Below are 21955 nucleotides of genomic sequence, written 5' to 3' on the forward strand. Positions count from 1 at the left end.
TTCTGCAGTTGTAGAATTTGTTCAGAGCCATTTTTTATAGGTTTTTGGAGGGACGTGGTGGGGAGCTCACGCAAGTCCCTGCTTTCCAGTCGCCATCTTGGCTCCACCCCTGGAAGTTGGTTGCCAAGTCTTGATGATCCCTTTACCACCTCTTGCCAAGACTACTGAAAATGCCTAACTAGTCTTCCTGCTTCTGGTTTCTACTTTCTCTAATTCGTCTTCAATACAGATACCAGATTGATCTTCCTAAAACACAGTTACAATCATGTCACACTCCTAGTCAAAGAACTTTAGTGGCTTCTTATGATCTCTATGATTAAGTACAACATTCTCCGCTTGGCATTTAGAATCCTCTACAATATGGACGCCGCCTACCTGTTCAATCTTATACCATATATTGCTCCCTTTCTCACATTTTCCTGTCCTAGTCAAAGTAGACTGCAAGGTCTTGCCTGTGTACATGATATTCTATCTTCTATGTCATATACATTCCTGGAATATATGCCTGCTTTACCTCTCCCTCCTAGAATCTCTAACTTCCTTCTAAGCACAGCTCAGGGAGTATTTATCCATTTTCCTAATTTCTCCTCCTCCCACCCAATTATTAGTAAATTGGGAAATGTTTAACAAAATAAATAGAACTATAATACAACACAGATAGTGTTATACTTTGAAATACTTTGCATTTACTTATCTGGGTACATCAGTGGTTCTCAAACTTTTTTTTGTTTATGGTACAGCATGAACTTTTTTTCTGTGAGGAATCACGTTAAGTTGGCAATCCTAGCTAGGTGCGGGTCTGGAAATTCATGCATGTACATGCAATTTCAAGTGTAAATTCCAAACAATTTGGGGCATACCTAGAGAAACCATGCTGTGGTACATAATCTGAAAGCCAATGATGTACCTGTTGTAGACTTCCGGTAGAAGATAGGTTCCTTGAAGGCAAAGACTGCTTTGTCTTTGCATTGCCACTATCTTGTACATCAATGGTGCCAAACTCAAATTGAAAGGGATCTCTGTGGCTACATGTTGACTTAGAAAACCAAAATTTAACACTATTTATGTTGTATTATAGTTTTACTTATTTTGGTAAACATTTTTACATTTTAATCTTGTTTTGGCTATGCTGGGGAGTTTTGTAGGACTTCCCCAGGTCATGTCTAAGACTTATATTGTTCATAGCAGGCATTTAATTAAACATTTGTGAAACAAGCAAACATTTAAAGATAAGAAACTCACATTAATTATTTGCAGAGGAGCTGGATAAAGGCCTTTGGTTTGTTTTTGTACCTTCTCTTCAACTTTTTTGTAGATCAGTTGCCTCACAAATGGAAAAGTCATGGCGTATGTCGTTAACTCTGCAAGACAAAATGTTTTCAGACACTTAATGAGAAGAATCAAACTTCCTTGGCAGTTTTTTTTTTTTGTAAATTCTATTAAATGATATGGGTCTCATAGTTCAGAACTGTCTTTTATTTTTTTTTCCTAAACATTCAAGCAACACTTCAGTTTACATCTAACCTTAAACTTAAAGTAAATGGAGTAAGGCATATAATGTGATTCCAAAATGAAATTTTCACCTCCCTTAAATCTGCTTTTTTATTAGTAGAAGTGAAAACTACTCAAAGACTTCACTAAATATTACTGTATAGATTCTTCTCTGACAAAATGGCAGCCGTTCACACTTAGGGCCCAGAGTAGCAGCTCTGTTTCTGCCTTCTCTAATACACATACTCACTATCAATCAGCCCCTTTTCCTTCTTCAAAGAGATCTTCTTATCAGCCAGTCCTTTTGCAAAGGTGATTGCTACTTCTTCCAGGTATTCAACTGTTCGTTCTTCTGGTGGTTTCAAACCTGGTCCTGAAAACATTAATATAACAGTTAAACATGACCAATGCAAGCAAGAGAATGGCAGATCAAATTTCTGAAGGAGAATTAATTTTAGCAATCTTATTAGGAGTTTATCTAGATAAGATGACAAAGCCTCAGATCATTTTAATACATTTATCAGATCTGTCAATCGTGTACTTTGCTTTAAGTCAAATATTCCATTTTCCCCTTTCTAGGTAGCAGTGAAACACCTCTAACAGGAAGAGGATCCAAAAAAGTCACATGGACTTCTAAATGTTACAACAAAAGGGAAATGAAAGGAGTCCAAATCCATTTACACCAACCAGGTAAAGTTCAAACTACTCAACTTGACTGATAGTCAATGCCCTACACTATTTGGCTTTATCTCACCTTTCCAGATTTATCTATTCCCTTTTATACACTTTATGCTCCAGATAAATTAGACTACTCTCTGTTACCTGTGCACCTGTGATCTCCCACCATTCTTTGTTCACACTGTTCCTTATTCCTAGAATACCCTCCCTCTTTTACTTCTGTAGTTAAATTTCTACCCACCCTTTTAAAGCAAACATCATCTCATCTTTGTAACCCTTTGTAATCCCTTACTCAACAATGACATTCCCCAAGGCTTTTTTTGTTGTTACAACTCTCTAATGCATTTATAATGTAATATTGTATTATATCTGCAAAGATTTGTCTCATTCCCCTACTTATCTAGAAACTTGATGATGGCACAGAATCTGTCTTATCTCAACTTTTTGCATTCCCTAGAATAGGGCACTGAAAGCTGCAGGTAGTTAATAAATGTTCACTACAAACTGATAATGAAACACTCTTCTCTCAGTAGAGAGGTAGGAGACTGGAGTGCAGAATGTGGTATACACTATTAGACATAGTGACTGTGTCAGTTGGTTTTCTTTAGTGTTTTTGTTTTTCTTTAAGGAGGTAGTTGATGGAGGAGTGATTCAAAGGCAAATAACTTTGGTATAAAAACAAAAGGAAATGATAAAACTACAAATTAAAATAAAATCCTCACTGAATGAATGCTGAAATAATGAAGTCATCAGACATAGGCATTTGACCTTCTATGAAAGACTTGGGGCAGATGCTGGTTCTATTTCTATTCTATTTCTATTACACTGAATTTGTGAAAAAGTTGTAGGTATAAAAGATGAAACTAGGCTCCTGGAACCAAACACACAAGCAAGACGGAAGAACCATGAGAAGCAATCTGAAGAACTCTAAAGCACAACAGTTTGTGTTGACTTAGTGGAGAGTCAAACAGCCTTGGAAGCATCAATAGGTTGAGAATATAACTAGCTGTATTACAGATGGCATAATAAATGATACACTAATGACAAGAAAAGTTCTGATTTTCTATTTAAGGAGGCAGAGAAGTATGCAATGTATTTTTAGAAAGATTTTCACCCAAAATAGTTAAAATAATAAAATTCTGAGCTTAAAGAAATAACCTTGCTCTCCAAAATGGCTTATTCCTGAGGGGTCCAGTTAGGGATTTCCCGCAATAGTCCCTTGCTTCTACAGGTCACATACTATTGACAAAAGGCAGGATTCCCTGGGTCAGAGAAGACTAACAGAGGGCTTACTCCTAGGCTTGCTGACAATTAAGCACATAAAGTACGACTTCGCGATATTCTGAATTCTTACCTAGAGGCTCCACCAACTGGTCAACCAGACCCATTTTCTTTGCTTTGTCTGGACGAATGCCTCTGCCAGTCAGCATCATGTCAAAAGCAGCAGGAATCCCGACCTAACAAGCAATTAAGAGTCAGAGACTAAATGCAAGGATATCTACAATTATATTCTGAAAAGAAACTTTTGCTTGCCATTTAATCAAGCTGGATTTTATGTTGCTTACAGAGCAGAAAATACTATATTGTCTCAATTTTTTGGATACATTGTTTTGACACACCAGTTGCTTCCTAATAAGTCTACATGACACCACACAATTAAAAGGTTCTGACTCTACATGACACCATTTGGGATTTTTTAGCAAAGATACTAGAGTGGTTTGCCATTTCCTTTTCCAGTCCATTTTACAGATGAAAAAACTGAGGCAAACAGGGTTAAGTGACTTGCCCAGGGTCACACAGATAGAAAGTGTCTGAGGCCACATTTGAACTCAGATGAATCTTCCTGACCTTAGCCCCAGCACTCTATTTACTGCATCACCTAGCTGCCCTACTATAAAAAAGATAAACACAACTAAATAATAAAGACTTTTTTTGTAGCTAAATGCCTATTAATAGAAAGAATATATGCTTTAACAATCTGAAACCAACATTTTCCACTGTGTTTGACCTATGTTATACTGACAAGTGGTTAAATTTTTAAGTTCTTCTAGTGACATTAATTGGAGCAAACCACTTTTTTCAGCTCTTAATTTGAAACATTGTCGACAAATGGAATTTCAGAATTATGACATCAACAGACTGAGAACTAATTTAAAATATTGCCTAAAACATTAGCAATGAAAATTCAGTTCTCTGTTTTATCAACTTGTAAGACTGAGATGTCCAAGTTGAGTTCCTTCTAGCTCTAAATATATGGGCCCTCAATGATGATTCCCAATGGAGAACATTCTGGAAGATGAGACAGCAGCCTGGACAACTGAAGCAGGATAAAAATCACTAGCATGTTCCAGACCAGAGATCATTATAGGGGATGCCACAGGAATGCTCCCTATTAGAAAGTATTCCCAATGGCAAAGTGTTATTTAATGTACAAAAATTTAATTTGCTAATACAATACTGTACATAAAAATGACACTAAAAAGTCATTGAAATCTGATTGATTGTAATGTCAAACTCCTCAGAGAAAAGATGATGAAATATATTTCAGTCCTCTTGGTAGAGAGGTGAAGCACTACATACCACAATATGGAATGCTATATATGCTATCATGTATGATCACTTTGTTAGTTTGTTCCGCATTTTTGTTTTTTGTTGTTACAAGGGAGAATTTCAGGAGGACATTCATTAGGATTGTAGGGTCAAAAAAAAGGTGTCAGTCAGAAGTCATCACACTCCAATTTATAGCCCACTTGGTTGAAATGTATCTTTGGTATGGAAGTAATAGCTATACAATTTCTGACTGGCAATTGATCATTCTCCATGTTAGTGGACACCATTATAACATTATACCATAATGCTCATAGGTCAGCCACATTTAAATCTCCAGCTCTATTTATTTCACTTCTTCCTTAAATAGTTCAGAATGTGGTCTCAGTCACTCTCTTGCCTATAAGACTGCCACAATAGCTTGGGCTTATGGACACTAGACCTACCTTCCACTTGCTACCTGCTGGGGTATTTGTACCCCTTAGGGGATGATTCCCAGATGAGCACATTTATCACCAGGCCTACTCTGCAGCTCCCCCCCAATGACCCAGGCTTTAAACAATCTGTAGAATATAGCAATTAGACCAAGCTTAGAGAGGGAATTTTTATAATAAAATCACACCTAAAGATTGAGTTAAGTAACAATAGTATAAAATGCAGTTAAGAGGACAATGGATTAGACCCAACTAGGAATAATTCATCCATATATACCCAGGGAAGCTTTAAACTTCAAGGTTTTCTCTCAGAACATAAATTCTACATGGGGGGAACCAAAGCATAAATGGCCAGAAAGGCATATAGCTTCTCTTGTATATGACTATGGTTTGTGAAGATCTTAACTTACCATCTTTGGGAGCCTTTGAGTGGCTCCTGCTCCTGGCAATATTCCCAGTAACACTTCAGGGGATCCCAATACTGTTGTTCTGTCTTTTGTTGCTATTCTGAATTGACATGCAAGGGCAAGCTTCAAAGACAGGGAAGAAAGGAGTTAGAAAATATGTCAACAGTCAAAATAGGCAGGGCTCTCAAAACTCCTTGAGTTAGAAACATGCCAACATAACCAAGTCTAAGATCTTTAGCCTGGTATGCAAGGCTTTCTAAAATAGCTCTTTCAAATCCACTACCTCTCCTACCTCATTCACCTATAGGACACCTCTTTTAGAAATTATAATATATGCAGGGTTACTCATTGCTTAAATCTTTTTTTTTTTTAATGCAATTTATTTATTTAACATATTTGGTTTTCAGCATTGATTTTCACAACAGTTTGGATTACAAATTTTCTCCCCATTTCTGCCCTCCCCCCCCACTCCAAGATGGCGTATATTCTGGTTGCCCTGTTCCCCAGTCAGCCCTCCCCTCTATCACCCCCCTCCCCTCTCATCCCCTTTTCCCTTCCTTTCTTGTAGGGCAAGATAAATTTCTACGCCCCATTGCCTGTGTATCTTATTTTTTAGTTGCATACAAAAGTTTTTTTGTTTTTGAACATCTGATTTTAAAACTTTGAGTTCCAAATTCCCTTCCCTCTTCCCTTCCCACCCACCCTCCCTAAGAAGTTGAGCAATTCAACCTAGGCCACACATGTATTATTATGTATAACCCTTCCACAATATTCATGTTGTGAAAGGCTAACTACATTTTGCTCCTTCCCAACCCATCCCGCTTTATTGAATTTTCTTCCTTGACCCTGTCCCCTTTCCAAAGTGTTTGTTTTGATTACCTCCACCCCCATCTGCCCTCCACTCCATCATCCCCCTGCCTTTTATTTTTTTTTTTTATCTTCCTCCCTCTTCTTTCCTGTGGGGTAAGATACCCAACTGAGTATGTATGGTATTCCCCCTCAGGCCAAATCTGATGAGAGCAAGGTTCACTCATTCCCCCCTCACCTGCCCACTCCCCTCCTCTCCTAGAACTGCTTCCTCTTGCCACCTTTATGGGAGATAATCCACCCCATTCTATCTCTCCCTATCTCCCTCTCTCAGTAAGTTACTCTCTCATCCCTTAATTTCATTTTATTTCTTTTAGCTATCTTCCCTTCAACCTCAACTCACCCTGTGTCTGCTCTCTCTCTTTTACATATATATATATACACACATACATACACATACATACATATACACATAGATACATGCATACATACACATTCACTTATATATATACATAAACATATATATATGCATATATATATATGCATATTCCCTTCAACTACCCTAATACTGAGGTCTCATGAATCATACTCATCATCTTTCCATGTAGGAATGTAAACAAAACAGTTCAACTTTAGTAAGTCCCTTGCAATTTCCGTTTCTTGATTACCTTTTCATGCTTCTCTTGATTCTTGTGTTTGAAAGTCAAATTTTCTATTCAGTTCTGGTCTTTTCACTGAGAAAGCTTGAAAGTCCTCCATTTTATTGAAAGTCCATATTTTGCCTTGGAACATGATACTTAGTTTTGCTGGGTAGGTGATTCTAGGTTTTAATCCTAGCTCCATTGACCTCCGGAATATCGCATTCCAAGCCCTTCGATCTCTTAATGTAGAAGCTGCCAGATCTTGGGTTATTCTGATTGGGTTTCCACAATATTCAAATTGTTTCTTTCTGGCTGCTTGCAGTATTTTCTCCTTGATCTGGGAGCTCTGGAATTTGGCAACAATATTCCTAGGAGATTTCTTTTTGGGATCTATTTGCGGAGGCGATCGATGGATTCTTTCAATTTCTATTTTGCCCTGTGGCTCTAGAATATCAGGGCAGTTCTCCTTGATAATTTCCTGAAAGATGGTATCTAGGCTCTTTTTTTGATCATGGCTTTCAGGTAGTCCAATAATTTTTAAATTATCTCTCCTGGATCTATTTTCCAGGTCAGTGGTTTTTCCAAGGAGATATTTCACATTGTCTTCCATTTTTTCATTCCTCTGGTTCTGTTTTATAATATCCTGATTTCTCATAAAGTCACTAGCTTCCACTTGCTCCAATCTAATTTTTAAAGTAGTATTTTCTTCAGTGGTCTTTTGGACCTCCTTTTCCATTTGGCTAATTCTGCCTTTCAAGGAATTCTTCTCCTCATTGGCTTTTTGGAGCTCTTTTGCCATTTGAGTTAGTCTATTTTGTAAGGTGTTGTTTTCTTCAGTGTATTTTTCAGTATTTTTTTGGGTCTCCTTTAGCAAGTCATTGACTTGTTTTTCATGGTTTTCTCGCATCCTTCTTATTTCTCTTCCCAATTTTTCCTCTACTTCTCTAACTTGCTTTTCCAAATCCTTTTTGAGTTCTTCTATGGTCTGGGGCCAGTTCATGTTTTTCTTGGAGGCTTTGGTTGTAGGCTCTATGACTTTGCTGTCTTCTTTAGGCTGTATGTTTTGGTCTTCTTTGTCACCAAAGAAAGAATCCAAAGTCTGAGACTGAATCTGGGCGCGTTTTCGCGTCCTGGCCATATTCCCAACCAACTAACTTGACCCTTGAGTTTTTCAGTGGGGTATGACTGCTTGTAGATTACAGAGTTCTATGTTCTACGTTTGGGGGGGAGGTGCCAGCTCTGTCAGAGCCGCACTCCTCCTTCCCCAAGGACCCCCAGTCCAGACTGGGCTCAGATCTTCGGCAGGCTGTGCACCCCTGCTGTGATCCGCCACTTAATTCCCCCCACCAGGTGGGCCTGGAGCCGGAAGTAACAACAGCTGTAGCTGCCCCACCTCCGCTGCCCCCGGGGCTGGAAGCCGAACCGCGAACTCCTTCCACTCCCGCAGCTTTTCCCACTAACCTTCTCCGCAGTCTTTGGTGTTTGTGGGTCGAGGGGTCTGGTAACTGCTCACGTATTCAGGGCGCTAGGGCCCCCTCCGCCCGGCTTCTGGACTGGATCGTCCACGCCGCTCAGGCTGGGCTCTGCTCCACTCCGTTCCCAGCTCCCAGCTCCCAGCTCCCAGCTCCCAGCTCTGTGTGGAATAGAGCTCACCCAGAGACTATCCGGGCTGTCCTGGGCTGGAGCCCTGCTTCCCTCTGCTGTTCTGTGGGTTCTGCCGTTCTAGAATTGGTTCAGAGCCATTTTTATAGGTTTTTGGGGGGCTCGGGTACGGAGCTCACTCTAGTCTGTGCTTACCAGCCGCCATCTTGGCTCCGCCCTCATTGCTTAAATCTTGCTCATTCCTGCCCATGCTGTGCCACCTGCCTGGAATACCCTGTTTATTCTTTTGTGGCTAGACAGATATCATCTTCAAGGACAAACGTAAGCCTTACCATGAACTATTCCTTTCTACTCCAGCCCTTAGTGGACTCTCCCTGCATCTTATTTCCATGAGTATTTATTATATGCACTAGTCACATGTCACTTAATCATATCCTTTCTAGTATTGTTCTTTATGTAGCTTGTTTCTTCAACTAAATGGTAAGCTCTTTAAGGTCAAAGATATCATATCTCTCTATCCCTAACTAAGCATAGTACTATACACAGAATAAGTGGTCATAGAATTCATTAGATCATAGAACTTTTAGGGCTGCAAGAGATCTTAAGAGATAATCTAGCCCAATGCCCTTATTTTACTGATGAAAAAACCAAAGTCCAAAGATCTTAAATGATTTGTCCAAGGTTACATAATGAATTACTGGTAAAGCTGAGGCCAGAACTGCTGTAAAAACCGAACAAGCAATGAGTTCTCTCTCCCCATTCAGTTCTGTTCTATATACTTAAAGACTAAGCAGCTATTCTTAAATGGCTCCAACTTCTTCGAATCTGTTAGGTACTCTAAGTATATTCTGCCAGCAGGTCTCATCCTCCCTCCACTGTTATGCAAAGTTTTAGTAACTTTGGTATAAAACTGTACCTCAAGTCCTCCTCCCAGGCAGGTCCCACTGATGGCAGCCACAATAGGCTTTGGAGACTTCTCAAGTTTCTCAAATATTTGTTGTCCATCTTGTGATAACTGTGTTACCTCCTCAGCAGTCTTGCAAGAAGCTATCATGCTGCAGTGTATGAGAAAGTACAAAAATAAAACCGTTGCCTCCTCTATTGGTTTTATTGTCATTAATGTATACCACCCCCACACCATACCATGACATGCTTGGTAATGAATCTTTCTTTGCTCAGGATGATAAACAATTGGAATGAACACTGGAAGGTTTTAGAAAGATAGGCCCACTAATACACTGCATCCTGGAAAGCAATTTGGAATACTAAGAAATTGTTTAAAATGTTGATACCCTTTGACCCAGATATCCAACAACTATCCTAAAGATGTCGAAGACAGAGATATCCATAGACACCAAAATATTTTTAGCAGCACTTTTTGTAGTAACAAAGAAGTGGAACAAAGCAGGTGCTGACAGATAGGGTAATGGCTAATAAGTTGTGGTACATGCATTTAATGAAATATTGCTGTGCTGTAAAAAACAATGAATATGAAGAACATAGAGAAGCATGGTAAAACTTATATGAACTGATGGAAAGTAAAATAAGTAGAACCAGGAAAACAACAACAATAATGACAAAAATGTAAATGGAAAGAACAACAAGAACAAACCAATTGAAACTAAATGCTCTGAAATTAATGACCAAAGTTTGGTCCAAAGAAGAGACATGGGAATGAACCTCCCCATTCTTTGTAGAGGTGGGGGGCTATGTGTATAGAACACTGCATGGCAAACTGTTATATGGTGGGTTGCTTTGCTCAACTCTTTTTCCCCTTGTTTTAAGTTCTTTATTACTTTTCTATTTCATGGTTGTAAGCAGACTGAAACATATAACAAATGATGAGCTCTGAAGATCAGGAATAAAAGTTGTCATCAAGGAACTGCATGTTAGGAAGAGAAGACAGGTGGGTTACATGGAAAGAGGAAGACAGGTAGACAGCCACAGCATTCTACTGGTATTGTCACAATGTCAGGAGAAAAAAAGGAAGGCCTCCAGATGAGGAAGATTCACAGATGGGCAGAGCCTTAGAGGCCAACTTATGGGAGGACATTGGCAAGAATTATGTAGGATGGACAGGCAAGGAAGGATTATAATTTGTATCATTGGAGGGAACTCCCCAATTAATTAAATCACAGATTCATCTGAGTTGAGTAGTCTTTATTCCGTGGTACAAGAAATTGTTCTCTGGGAATGGGAGGGAACTTCCTGTATAAAGTCAAACATGAGTGATGCAAAATCAAGACATAAATAAAAAAAATTTTTAGAAAAGAATCATAGGTTTTCTCTCCATTTTATTTTGAAGAATAACACCTATATACTCTCTCATACACATCCACACACATCCCTCCACACTTCACTAGCTAAAATGACACACTTACTTGATATCAGCACCAGCAATAAAGCAGCCTGGCTTTGTAGAGATAATGACAGCACTTTTGAGTGTATCATTTGCCCATATTTCATTCATTACTTGTACAAAATCTGAATGCAACTCTTTATTCAGAGTGTTTACCTGCCAAGTAATAACAACATAAGAATAACAACAATAAATAGCAAACATTTACATGTTTTCTGATTATTACAATGGTGAGGTAGATAATGTAGGTATTATTATCTCCATATTTTTAATAGATAAAGAAATAAGTCTAGAACAGGTAAGTGATCTGTCTATGGTGAAAAATTCTACTACATTAACAAATTATCTTTTGGTTCCAATTCCAATATAATTTCCATTACATTATAGATGCCTCAGATCTGACAAGATCAAATTTCAATTCAAAATGAGATAAAATGTTGATGACAGGAGAGGCAAAGAAAAAACTACCATATGTCTTAGAAAAGGGAAACAGCATGCTCTCTCTCTCTCTCTAAACACATTGCTTATATATAAAATTAAAAAGCTTGGTCCATGAGGTATTAGGAATACACTCTAATATACTCTAAGACCAAAAAGAACAGGGCAAATTGTGGGTAATCGAAAACTAAAGGGTAACTACTGCTTTACTTTATTGCATATATCAACTGCTTTAACTCAGTATCTTTCATTGCTTAGGACTCTACAAAATTTCAGAAATATTAAGCATTTGAATCAGCTGTCCTTTGTAGAAGGCTAAATTAATGCAAAATGCTTTACTGGGGGGCAGCTAGGTGGTGCAGTGAGTAGAGCACCAGCCCTGAAGTCAGCAGGACCTGAGTTCAAATCCAGCCTCAGACACTTGACACACTTCCTAGCTGTGTGACCTTGGGCAAGTCACTTAACCCCAATTGCCCTGCCTTCCCCCCTCCAAAAAGGAAAAAAAAAATAAATTTAAAAAAAATGCTTTACTGGAGTTTGGGTGGGTGGGTGGGGTTCTAATTAGTAGAAAACAATGCCTAACAGAGAAGCTATGATAATGTGTAGCTGTGGGCTTATACAAGGGCTGAGCACTCTTAACTGAACTTGATTAGTATAAATGATAGTCTGTGTCAAAGCTATAACATTTCTACCTATAAGGCATCTTTAGGAAAGTAATCTGCTTTCAATTTCTTTTAATATTCCTTCCTGGGAAGGGCTGGTGAATATTTTAAGCTAATTCAAACTTAAAACAGTTCACTTTCCTCTTCTCCCTTGTACCAGAAGGCTGGTCTTAAGCATCCTTGAAAAGTCAGATGGAAGGAATGCAAAGCCATAATTTCTGCTTCTGAATCTTTGCTCTTCCTGGGCAGTGTGTCAAAAGCCAATATATAGGTTAACCTTCAGGATTAAGAGTCAACTCATTATGATATCTAATTACTATCAGAGCATGGATTATTTTCTATGACATTCCCTTACAGCATACAGGCCAGAGCAATTTTAAAATATGCCACAAATGATGAAAAAGCACAGGATTCTTAAACAACAAGCAAATACCTTTGAATTGGGTGAGTTAATTCGCACAACTGCCACATCTCCTTTGACTGCATAGTTAATATGGGTTCCGGCTAAAAGCAAATGGAAGATTTATTTGTAAACAACATTATTAATAAACCAATTAAAATGTGAAGTATTTCAATCAAGGCTATAAACTTACTTAACGCAGCAGAGGACCGGGCAAAGTTGCGGCAGGTATAACCTATTGAAAACAAGACATCCAAATGAAACCCTTTGAAAAACTCAAGGAAAAACTTCTGGGTTTACAGATAGAAGCTAGACAGTAGATTAAAGGTACATAGACAGAAGGTACAACCTAGACAGAAGGTACATCAAAGATAATTTTATATTAAGTTTTCTCAGAGCTGTATCCACTGGCAAATTTTATGACTTGGCAGTTGAAATGACTATGTTAATCTTCTGTTATCAAGCAGTTTGGTTCTGAGCCTGTAATCTCTCACGACAGCAAAAAAATGTTTTCTGACTATGCCCTAGTCATGTGTTCACCTATTCATGAGATGTGAAAGGTTATCTCAAACAGCAATATGGCTACAATTAAACAAAACATTTTATACCTCAAAATTTGTTTTACTGTAAATAATTTAATATCCAAACATTCAAAGTAGTGTAAATCTTCAAATAAGGCCTTAAAATTGTAACAATTTCAAAATAAGAATTTTTACAAAACACTAACACCAGTTTTTTCAGTACTCCATTCTGCATACAATTTTGTGGCCTTTTAAAAATATAGTTGTGGTCAATGTAACTTCTTTTGACTTTGTTTTATATCATTTCCCATATATCTTTCTATTCTTCATGTCTGCTATTTTAATAACAGTAAAACAATATTCCATGATGTTAACATTCCATTATTATTGAACTATTTTCCCAATTAATGGAATACATGGTTTCTAGTTTTTTGCTATTATGAATAAAGCAGCTGTGAATATTTCTGTAAACATAGGTCCTTTCTATATTTTTTAAAATAATATTTTATTTTCCCTAATTACATGTAAAAACAATTTTCAACATTCTTTTTTAAAAATTTTGAGCTCGGGACAGTTAGGTGGCACAGTGAGTAGAGCACTAGCCCTGGAGTCAAGAGGACCTGAGTTCAAATCTGGCTTCAGACACTTATGACACTTACTAGCTGTGTGACCTTGAGCAAGTCACTTAACCCCAATTGCCCTGCCTTCCCCCCTGCAAACAAAAAATTGAGTTCCAAATTCTCTACTTCCCTCTTCTCCCCCACTTTTCCCCGGTGCCAAGATGGTAAGCAATCTGATACTGGCTATACATGTGCAATAAGGTAAAACATTTCCATATTAGTAATTTTGTGGAAGAAAACTTGAACAAAAAAAGTGCTGAGAATAGCCAAGTCATTCACAGTTCTTCATCAATGCTGCTGTTCTTGTGTATAATGATCTCCTGGTTCTGCTCACTTCACTTTGCATCAGTTCATGTAAGTCTTTCTAGGTTTTTCTGAAAGCATCCTGCTCGTAATTTCTTACAGCACAATAGTATTCATCACAATCATAACCTTCAACTTCTTCAGCCACTTCCCAACTATTGGGCATCCCTTCAATTTCCAATTCTTTGCTACCACAAAAAGAGCTGCTAGAAATATTTCTGTACAAATACGTTTCCCTCCCCCCTTTTTTTGGATCTTCCTAACTCCACTAACAGTGCAGTGATGCCCCAATTTTCCCACATTCCCTCCAACATTTGTCATTTTCTTTTTCTGTCTCATTAGCTAATCTGCCAGATGTGAGGTGGTACCTCAGAGTTGTTTAATTTGTATTTCTCTAATCAGTGATTTAGAGCATTTTTTCATATGACTACAGATAGCTTTGATTTCTTCATTCGAAAACTGTTCATATTCTTTGACCATTTATCAATTGGAAAATGACTTGTATTCTTATAATTTGACTCAGTTCTCTGTATATTTGAGAAATAAGACCTTTATCCAAGATACTCACTATAAAATTTTCCCCCCAGCTTTCTGCTTTCCTTCTGATTTTGGCTGCATTGATTTTGTTTATGCAAACCCCTTTTAATGTAATCAAAATTATCCATTTTGCATTTTGTAATGCTATCTCTTGTTTAGTCCTAAATTCTTCCATTATCTATAGATCTGACAGGTAAATTATTCCATGCTCCTCTAATTTGCTTATGGCATCACCCTTTATGTCCAAATCATATTTTTACCTTATCTTGGTATGCAGTGTGAGATGTTAGTCTATGTCTAGTTTCTAACTTACTGTTTTCTAGTTTTCCCAGCAGTTTTTGTCAAATGGTGAGGGTTTTTTTTTCCTTAATGGTATTTTTCCCCTCAATTATCTGTGAAGATAATTTCAACATTCATTTCTGTAACATTTTGAGTTCTAAATTTTTCTCCCTCCCTCTCTCCCCTACTCCCTCCCCAAGATAGCAAGCAATATAAGTTATACATGTACAATCATGTTAAGCATATTTCCACATTAGTCATATTGTGAAAGGAGAATTAGAACAAAAGGGGAAAACCACGAGAAAGAAAAAACAAAAAACAAAAAAAAAGTAAAAATAGCATGCTTCTTTCTGCATTCAGACTCCATAGTTCTTTCTCTGGATATGGTTAGCATCTTCCATCATGAGTTTTTTGGAATTGTCTTGGATCATTGTATTGCTGAAAAGAGCTAAGTCTATCATAGTTAATCATCACACAACATAGCTACTGCTGTGTACAATGTTCTCCTGATTCTGCTCACTTCGCTCAGCATCAGTTCATGTAAGTCTTTCCAGGTTTTTCTGAAATCCAACTGCTCATCATTTCTTATAGCACAATAGTACTCTATTACATTCATACACCACGACTTGTTCAGCCATTCCCCAATTAATGAGTATCCCCTCAATTTCCAATTCTTTGCCACCACAAAAAGAGCTGCCATAAATATTTTTGTCCATGTTGGTCCTTTTCCCTTTTTTATGATCTCCTCAGGATATAGACCTAATAATAGTATTGCTGGATCAAAGGGTATGCACAGTTTTATAGCCCTTTGGGCATAGTTCTAAATTGCGCTCCAGAATGGTTGGATCAGTTCACAACTCTACCAACAATGCACTAGTGTTCCAAGTTTCCCACATCTTCTCCAACATTTATCCAAATAATGAGTTCTTGTCCCAAAGTATGGATCTTCGGGTTTATTGAACACTAAATTACTATGGTCATTTACTACTATATATTGTATACATAATCTGTTCCATTGATCCACCACTCTATTTCTTAGCATGACTGTTTTGATGGTTACCCCTTATAATACAGTTTGAGATCTGGTCCAGTTCCTTCACTGTCTTTTCCATTGATTCCCTTGATATTCTTGACTTTTTGTTCTTACAGATGAATTATTAGTTTTCTGGTGCTATAAAATAATTTTTTGGTAGTTTGGTATGACACTGAATAGGTAGATTAATTTAAGTAGAATTTTTATTTTTATTATATTGGCTCAGCTTAACCATGAGCAATTAATATTTTTCCAAATCTTCATATCTGACTAGTTGTGTGGTGTTTTGTAATAGTGTTCATATAGTTCCTCAGTTTGTCTTGGCAGGTAGGCTTCTAAGTATTTTATACTGTCCACCCTTCCTATCTTTAAATATCATCTTTAGGGAATATTCCAAGATCTGGGGTTGTTGGATTAAGAAGAATGATCATTTTTGTGACTTCTAATATATACTGCCAGGTTGGTCTCCAAAAGCATATACCTGTCTGTAATTCTACCAACAATGTAAGAGCATGCCTGTTTCCCTGAAGCCAAGACATTTAATTTTTTGAAATAAAATTCTGTTGATTTTTTTGCATTTTATATTAGAATTTCTCTCAGTATCTCTTCCCCTTTCCCTCTCAGGAAACCAGGCCATATAATAAATACTTTTTAAAGAAGAAATAAGAAAAGGAGGAAAAGATTAAAAAAATGCAAACCAATTAATACATTGAAAAAGTATGAAAATATATGTAATTCGACACACCTGGGAACCTCACCCCTCTGCAAAGAAATGGGATGAGTTATCTTCTCATATCTCTTCTTTGGAGTCATGCATGCTCTTGCGATTTGGCAAAATTCACCTTTGATAGATTTTGGATTGTTCTTTCCATTTATTTCATCATAATCATTGTGTATATTGGGTTTTTCTGGCTCTACTTACATAACTGCATCAATTACTCTCTGTATTCATTATATTCTTCATTTCTTATAGAATGGTAATATTCTACTACATACACATGCCACAATTTGTTCAGCCATTCCCTGATGGGAACTTACTGTTTCCAATTCTTTACTACCATAAAAAAGTCCTGCTATGTATTGGTGTATATGGAGACTTTCTTATCAAAGACCTTATTGGGGTAGAAAGTCTATTAGCTTAATCTCTGAATTAAAGGTTATGGAGATTTTAGTCATTTCATATATTCCCAAATTGTCTTCCAAAATGGTTATATTGATTCACTGCTCTACTAACAATGTACCAGTGTGCCTACCTTCCCACAACTCCTTTAACACTTACTATTTTAAACTTTTATTACCTTTGTCAATTTTCAAAGTGTAAAATAAAGCCTCTGGGTTGTTTAGATTTGAATTTCTCCTATTATTTAGTGATTTTGAACATTTTCCACACAACTGTTAACAGTTTGTAGTTCTTTTGGGAACTGTTTGTTCATATCTTTGGACCACTTGTGCATCAGGGAAGGCTTTTTGGTTTTATGTGTATCTGCTAGTTTCTTTGATGCCACATTCTCATCTGAGAATTATAATGTAAAATTTTTTTCCTATTGAAATGATTTCTGTCTTATACTAGCCACATTAATTTTGTTATGTAGTTTCTCAGTTCCATGTAACCAGTTATCTACTTTATCTTTTGTAATTGTCTTTATCGCACTTGGTAAAAATATTTCTCTTTCCCATAGTTTGTGAAAGGTATATTATGTGTTTCTCTTCTAATTTTTTCTAATGATTTTATCTTTAATATTGTTATGTATCCACTTAGTATTTATTATAGAATATAGCATAAAATGTTGGTCCTAAGACAACTGCCAAACTGCTCTCCAGTTTTCACACCAACTATCAAAAAGGGACTTATTTCCTCAAAAGAATTCTGTTGAGTTCTGTAAAATGTTTATTTGACAGTTAAACCTGTAAATTAATTTTTTTAGTGTTGAAATTTTTAGTATACATGCATGACACAAGCCAGAGCACTGGATATGCTTGCAGTTAGATAAGTTTTTTTATTTTTTAAGAGTCATTTTTTAATTTAATATATAAAAATATTTAGTGTGCTCTAGTAGCTTCATCCCTGAATATTTTGTGTCTTGTAGATATTTGGAACGAGTCCCCTTTCTATCACTGCCTCTTGGATTATTATATAGAAATGCTGTTGATTTTTATGGATTTATTTTGTAGCCTTCAGAGACTACTAATTGCCTCAATTAGTATCTCTGCTGATTCCCTAGGACAGGGGTAGCGAACCCTCGGCCTCCAGGCCACATTTGGCCCTCTAGGTCCTCAAGTGCAACACATGGCCTCAAGACAGAGGGTTCCCCACCCCTGCCCTAGGATTTTCTCAATAAATCATCACTTCATCAGCAAAAAGGGATAGTTTTATCTCTTTGCGTATCTTTGCTCCTTTGATTTTTTCTCATTTTATTGCTATCTCTATGATTTCCAAAAATATGTCAAGAGTCATTATTTTAAATGGAATTCCTGTTTCTATCTCTTCCTACTGGTTTTTTTTTTTTTTGTAATATACAAAAAAGATATCCTGAAACCTTGCTGAAGTTAATTATTTGGATTAGATTTTCACTTGACCCTCTAGGGTTCTGTAAATAAACTATCATTAGTATCTGCAAAAAGGGATAGGCTTGTTTCCTTATTGCCTATACTTATTCTTTCCATTTCTTTTTCTTGTCTTGTTATAGTCAGCATTTCTAGTATAATACTGAATAATAATTGTGATGATGGACATACTTGTTCCACCCTTGATCTTACTGGAAAGGCTTCTGGCTTATCCCAAGTACAGAGAATGCTTGCTCTTGGTTTCATATAGATAGTAAGGAAGTTTTTTTCTCCCACTTTCTAGTGTTTTTAATAGGAATGAGTGTTGCATTTTGCCAAAAGCTTTTTTTAATGTATTGAAATAACCACATGATTTTTGTTGCTGATATGGTCAATTATACTTATAGTTTTCCTAATACTGAATTAATCCTGCATTCCTGGTATAAATCCATTGTAATCAGAGTGTACATGATCTTGTAATATGTGGTTGTAATCTCCTTGCTATTTATTTTATTTAAAATTTTTGCATCAATATTTGTTAAAAAAATTTGGCCAAGTTTTCTTTCTTTGTTTTGGCTCTCCCTAACTTAGGTATGCATATTCTATCTGTGTCAAAGAAGGAATTTGATGGGACTCCTTCTTTACCTATTTTTTCCAAACAGTTTATACAGCATTGAGATTAATTGTTCTTTAAATGTTTGGTAGAATTCAATTATAAATCCATCTAGTCCTGATCTTTTTTTTTTCTTAGTGAGCTTATTTATAGCTGATTCAATTTCTTTTCCTTTGACAGTTATTTAAATATTCTATTTCCTGTTCTGTTAATTTGAACAATGTATATTCTTGTAAATACTCATCCATTTCACTTAGATCATCAGTTTATTGGCATGTAGTTGGGCAAAAGAGATCCTCATAATTGTTTTTATTTCCTCTTCATTGGTTGTGCATTCACCCTTTTAATTTTTGTTACTAGTCATTTAGTTCTCCATCTTTCTTTAAAAAAAAACACGTTAGTCAATAGTTTCTCTATTTTATTGTTTTTTTCCAAAATGTATATATTTCTTTATGCAAAGTAGACACAAGGTAATTTTTGGAGCGGTGTGTGTGTGTGTGTGTGTGTGTGTGTGTGTGTGTGCGTGTAAAGGCTTAATGTAGAAGGAGACAGGGTATTTATCTTCTTGGAGATGAAAAAGGTCATTCCAGGTCTTGGTTGGGATTGGAGAAGGGGGAATAAGACAATTTTTGCTGAAGTATGGAGGCAGGAGATGAAATGTCACACATGAAGAACAGAGAAGTGGCCAGTTTTTTCCACAGAATATAAAGAGGCATAATGCAGAAAAAGACTGGAAACATAAACTGGGGGCAGGATTAGAAGAGCTTAAATGTTGAAGAGAAGAGCTCATATCTGATCCCAGGGAAAATAGAAAATTATTGTAATTTATTGATTGGGATTTATTTTCCCTCTGGGAAAAATCACTTCAGCAGTTATATAAAGGATGAATTAATGAAAAGGACGTTTGAGTCGGCCAGACCAATTATTGTAATAGTCCAGGTAAGAGGTGATAAAGGCCTGACCTAAGGGGATTATCGAGTAGTTAGGAGTGGTCAGAAAGGGACAGATTAAAGAGTAGATGTGGAAGTGAACACAAGATTTAGCAACTGATGATATATATACTGGATGATGGAGTGTGAAGACTCAAGGAAGACTTAGAGGTTTTGAACCTGGGTGGCTGGAAAGGTGGTGGTGCTCATGTCTGAGAGAAGTTTGAGAGAAGAGTAGTGTGAGGGACTGAAAGTTTTGGACATGCTGAAGTTGAGATGTACAGTTGGAAATGCCCAAAAGACAGTTGGTGATGTTGGACTAGAACTTAGAAAAGAGCAGGATTGGCTATATAGCCTAGGAGTCATCCTCATAGAGATAACTAGACCTATGGGAGTTGAGGTCACCAAGCAAGAGTATAGAGAGAAAAGAAGAAAAGGTCTACAATACAACGTTGGAGTTTACCCACAGTTAAGGGGCTCGACAATGGTAATGATTTGACAAAGGAGACAGAGAAAAAAATAGGAGAAGGAGAATCAAAACAGAGCAGCATCACCAAAATCCAGAGAAATATCCAGGTGGTCAATAACGTCAAATGTTACAGAGAGGTCAAGAAAGATAAGGACTGGGAAAAGGCTCTAGGATGTGGCCATCAAGAGATCATCGTTAGAAACGCTGGAAGAAACTACTTAGTTAAATGGTGGGTGCGGCGGGAAGCCAGATCTACAAAGTGTTCAGAAGTGAGAGAAGAGAAAGTGGCTAGAATGTGGCTAAAGAGAAGGACATACGATGATAGCTTAAGGAGATAGTGAGAACTTTTTGAAAAGTCGCAGTAAAGGAACCAGCCGACTAAGGATCAGAGGCAATGATTACGGTGGCAATCTGCTAGAGAAGACTGGAGGGAATGGGATTATGGGTAAATGTAGAATCGGTTGGCCTGGGTGAGAAGAGCCACTTATTCATCAGAGACTGGGGTAAAGAGAAAATAGATGATGACTTTAAGGAGCTATGACATGTAGAAAAAGGGAGGAACTTCCAGGAAATGGCTTTCATTTTTCTCATTAAAGTCAGCATGACTTTTAGAGGCAGGTAAACAGGCATGAAGGAGGTGGAGAGTAGGAGCATTCCAAGGTTGAGTTTTGGTAAGGTGTGGGCCTGCATGGAAGAAGTACAAGAAAGTAAGGGATTCAAGAATGGAAGAGAGTAAGCAGTTGAACTGCTTAACTAATGGATGGAGTTTGGGACCAGAGGAAAGTGAGGTCAGGACAGAGGTGGTAATCTGGGAAAGTACTGGGGAGTGGAAGAACTGATAGTAAGGGTGAGATGTCAGAATAATCACTCTTAAGCATACTATGATTCACATCTCATCCAGCTGCACACCCAGCTATCTTGCCATCCTACCCTTCTTCTGTGTACATAATATATTAAGGCTTGCAAATTCAATAGCCCAGGAATCAACTCACCATCTCTGTGAATCTCAAAGCATTCCTTTCTTTACCCATTATTCCCATATGTCAGTTCCTCCTAATTATGGCTAGCATTTATATATCAATTTATGGCTTGAAAAGTGTTTCATATGTTATCTCATTTAGACCTCATTAAAATATAAATTCTCTGAGTATAGGGACAGAATTACTTTTATAACCACAGTGCCTAACTCACAGTAAGCCCTTAAGAAATGCCTGTATTTTGGTCATATTACTCTTTTGATCAAAGAATCTTCAGTAGCCCCAAGTCTACCAAATAGCCTTCAAATTCCTTTGCCTGACATTAAAGTATCTATATAATTTGATGCTTACCTTTCGAGCAGAATCTCTTTTTTCCATGCTCTGTACTCTATGGTCAGCCAAATTCTCCACTTCGTTCATTCAATAATTATTTAACCTTTAGAGTCCAACTCAAATGTAACCAACTTCTCCACAAAGCTTCACTGATACATGAAAGGCCTTCATGTAGCACTTTGTTCTGTAATTCTAAAATACCCTTACCATGTAATGTTTTATGCTCTACTTTCTTAGTTCTCCTCTTAAGGATATGATCCTTCTATCCATATTCTATCCATATTCTATCCACATTCTTCCTCTCAATTATAGGTGTGCCTCAAGCTTCTAT

The 21955-nt window shown here is 37.1% G+C and overlaps 1 protein-coding gene across 1 annotated transcript in view; it reads right to left on the reverse strand.

The window, feature by feature from the left end:
- The window catches only part of HADHA (hydroxyacyl-CoA dehydrogenase trifunctional multienzyme complex subunit alpha), a 69287-nt gene that overhangs the window by 40230 nt on the left and 7102 nt on the right, over nucleotides 1–21955 (reverse strand). Inside the window, exons 2-9 of the mRNA XM_036749558.1 lie at nucleotides 12660–12701; nucleotides 12500–12570; nucleotides 10989–11122; nucleotides 9524–9662; nucleotides 5561–5680; nucleotides 3524–3626; nucleotides 1742–1864; nucleotides 1243–1361 (exon numbers count right to left, since the gene is read on the reverse strand). Coding sequence (XP_036605453.1) covers nucleotides 1243–1361; nucleotides 1742–1864; nucleotides 3524–3626; nucleotides 5561–5680; nucleotides 9524–9662; nucleotides 10989–11122; nucleotides 12500–12570; nucleotides 12660–12701 — 851 coding nt within the window. The remainder of the gene's footprint in view (nucleotides 1–1242; nucleotides 1362–1741; nucleotides 1865–3523; nucleotides 3627–5560; nucleotides 5681–9523; nucleotides 9663–10988; nucleotides 11123–12499; nucleotides 12571–12659; nucleotides 12702–21955) is intronic.

Source organism: Trichosurus vulpecula, chromosome 3, assembly GCF_011100635.1.
Source record: "Trichosurus vulpecula isolate mTriVul1 chromosome 3, mTriVul1.pri, whole genome shotgun sequence".
Taxonomy (NCBI): Eukaryota; Metazoa; Chordata; class Mammalia; order Diprotodontia; family Phalangeridae; genus Trichosurus; species Trichosurus vulpecula.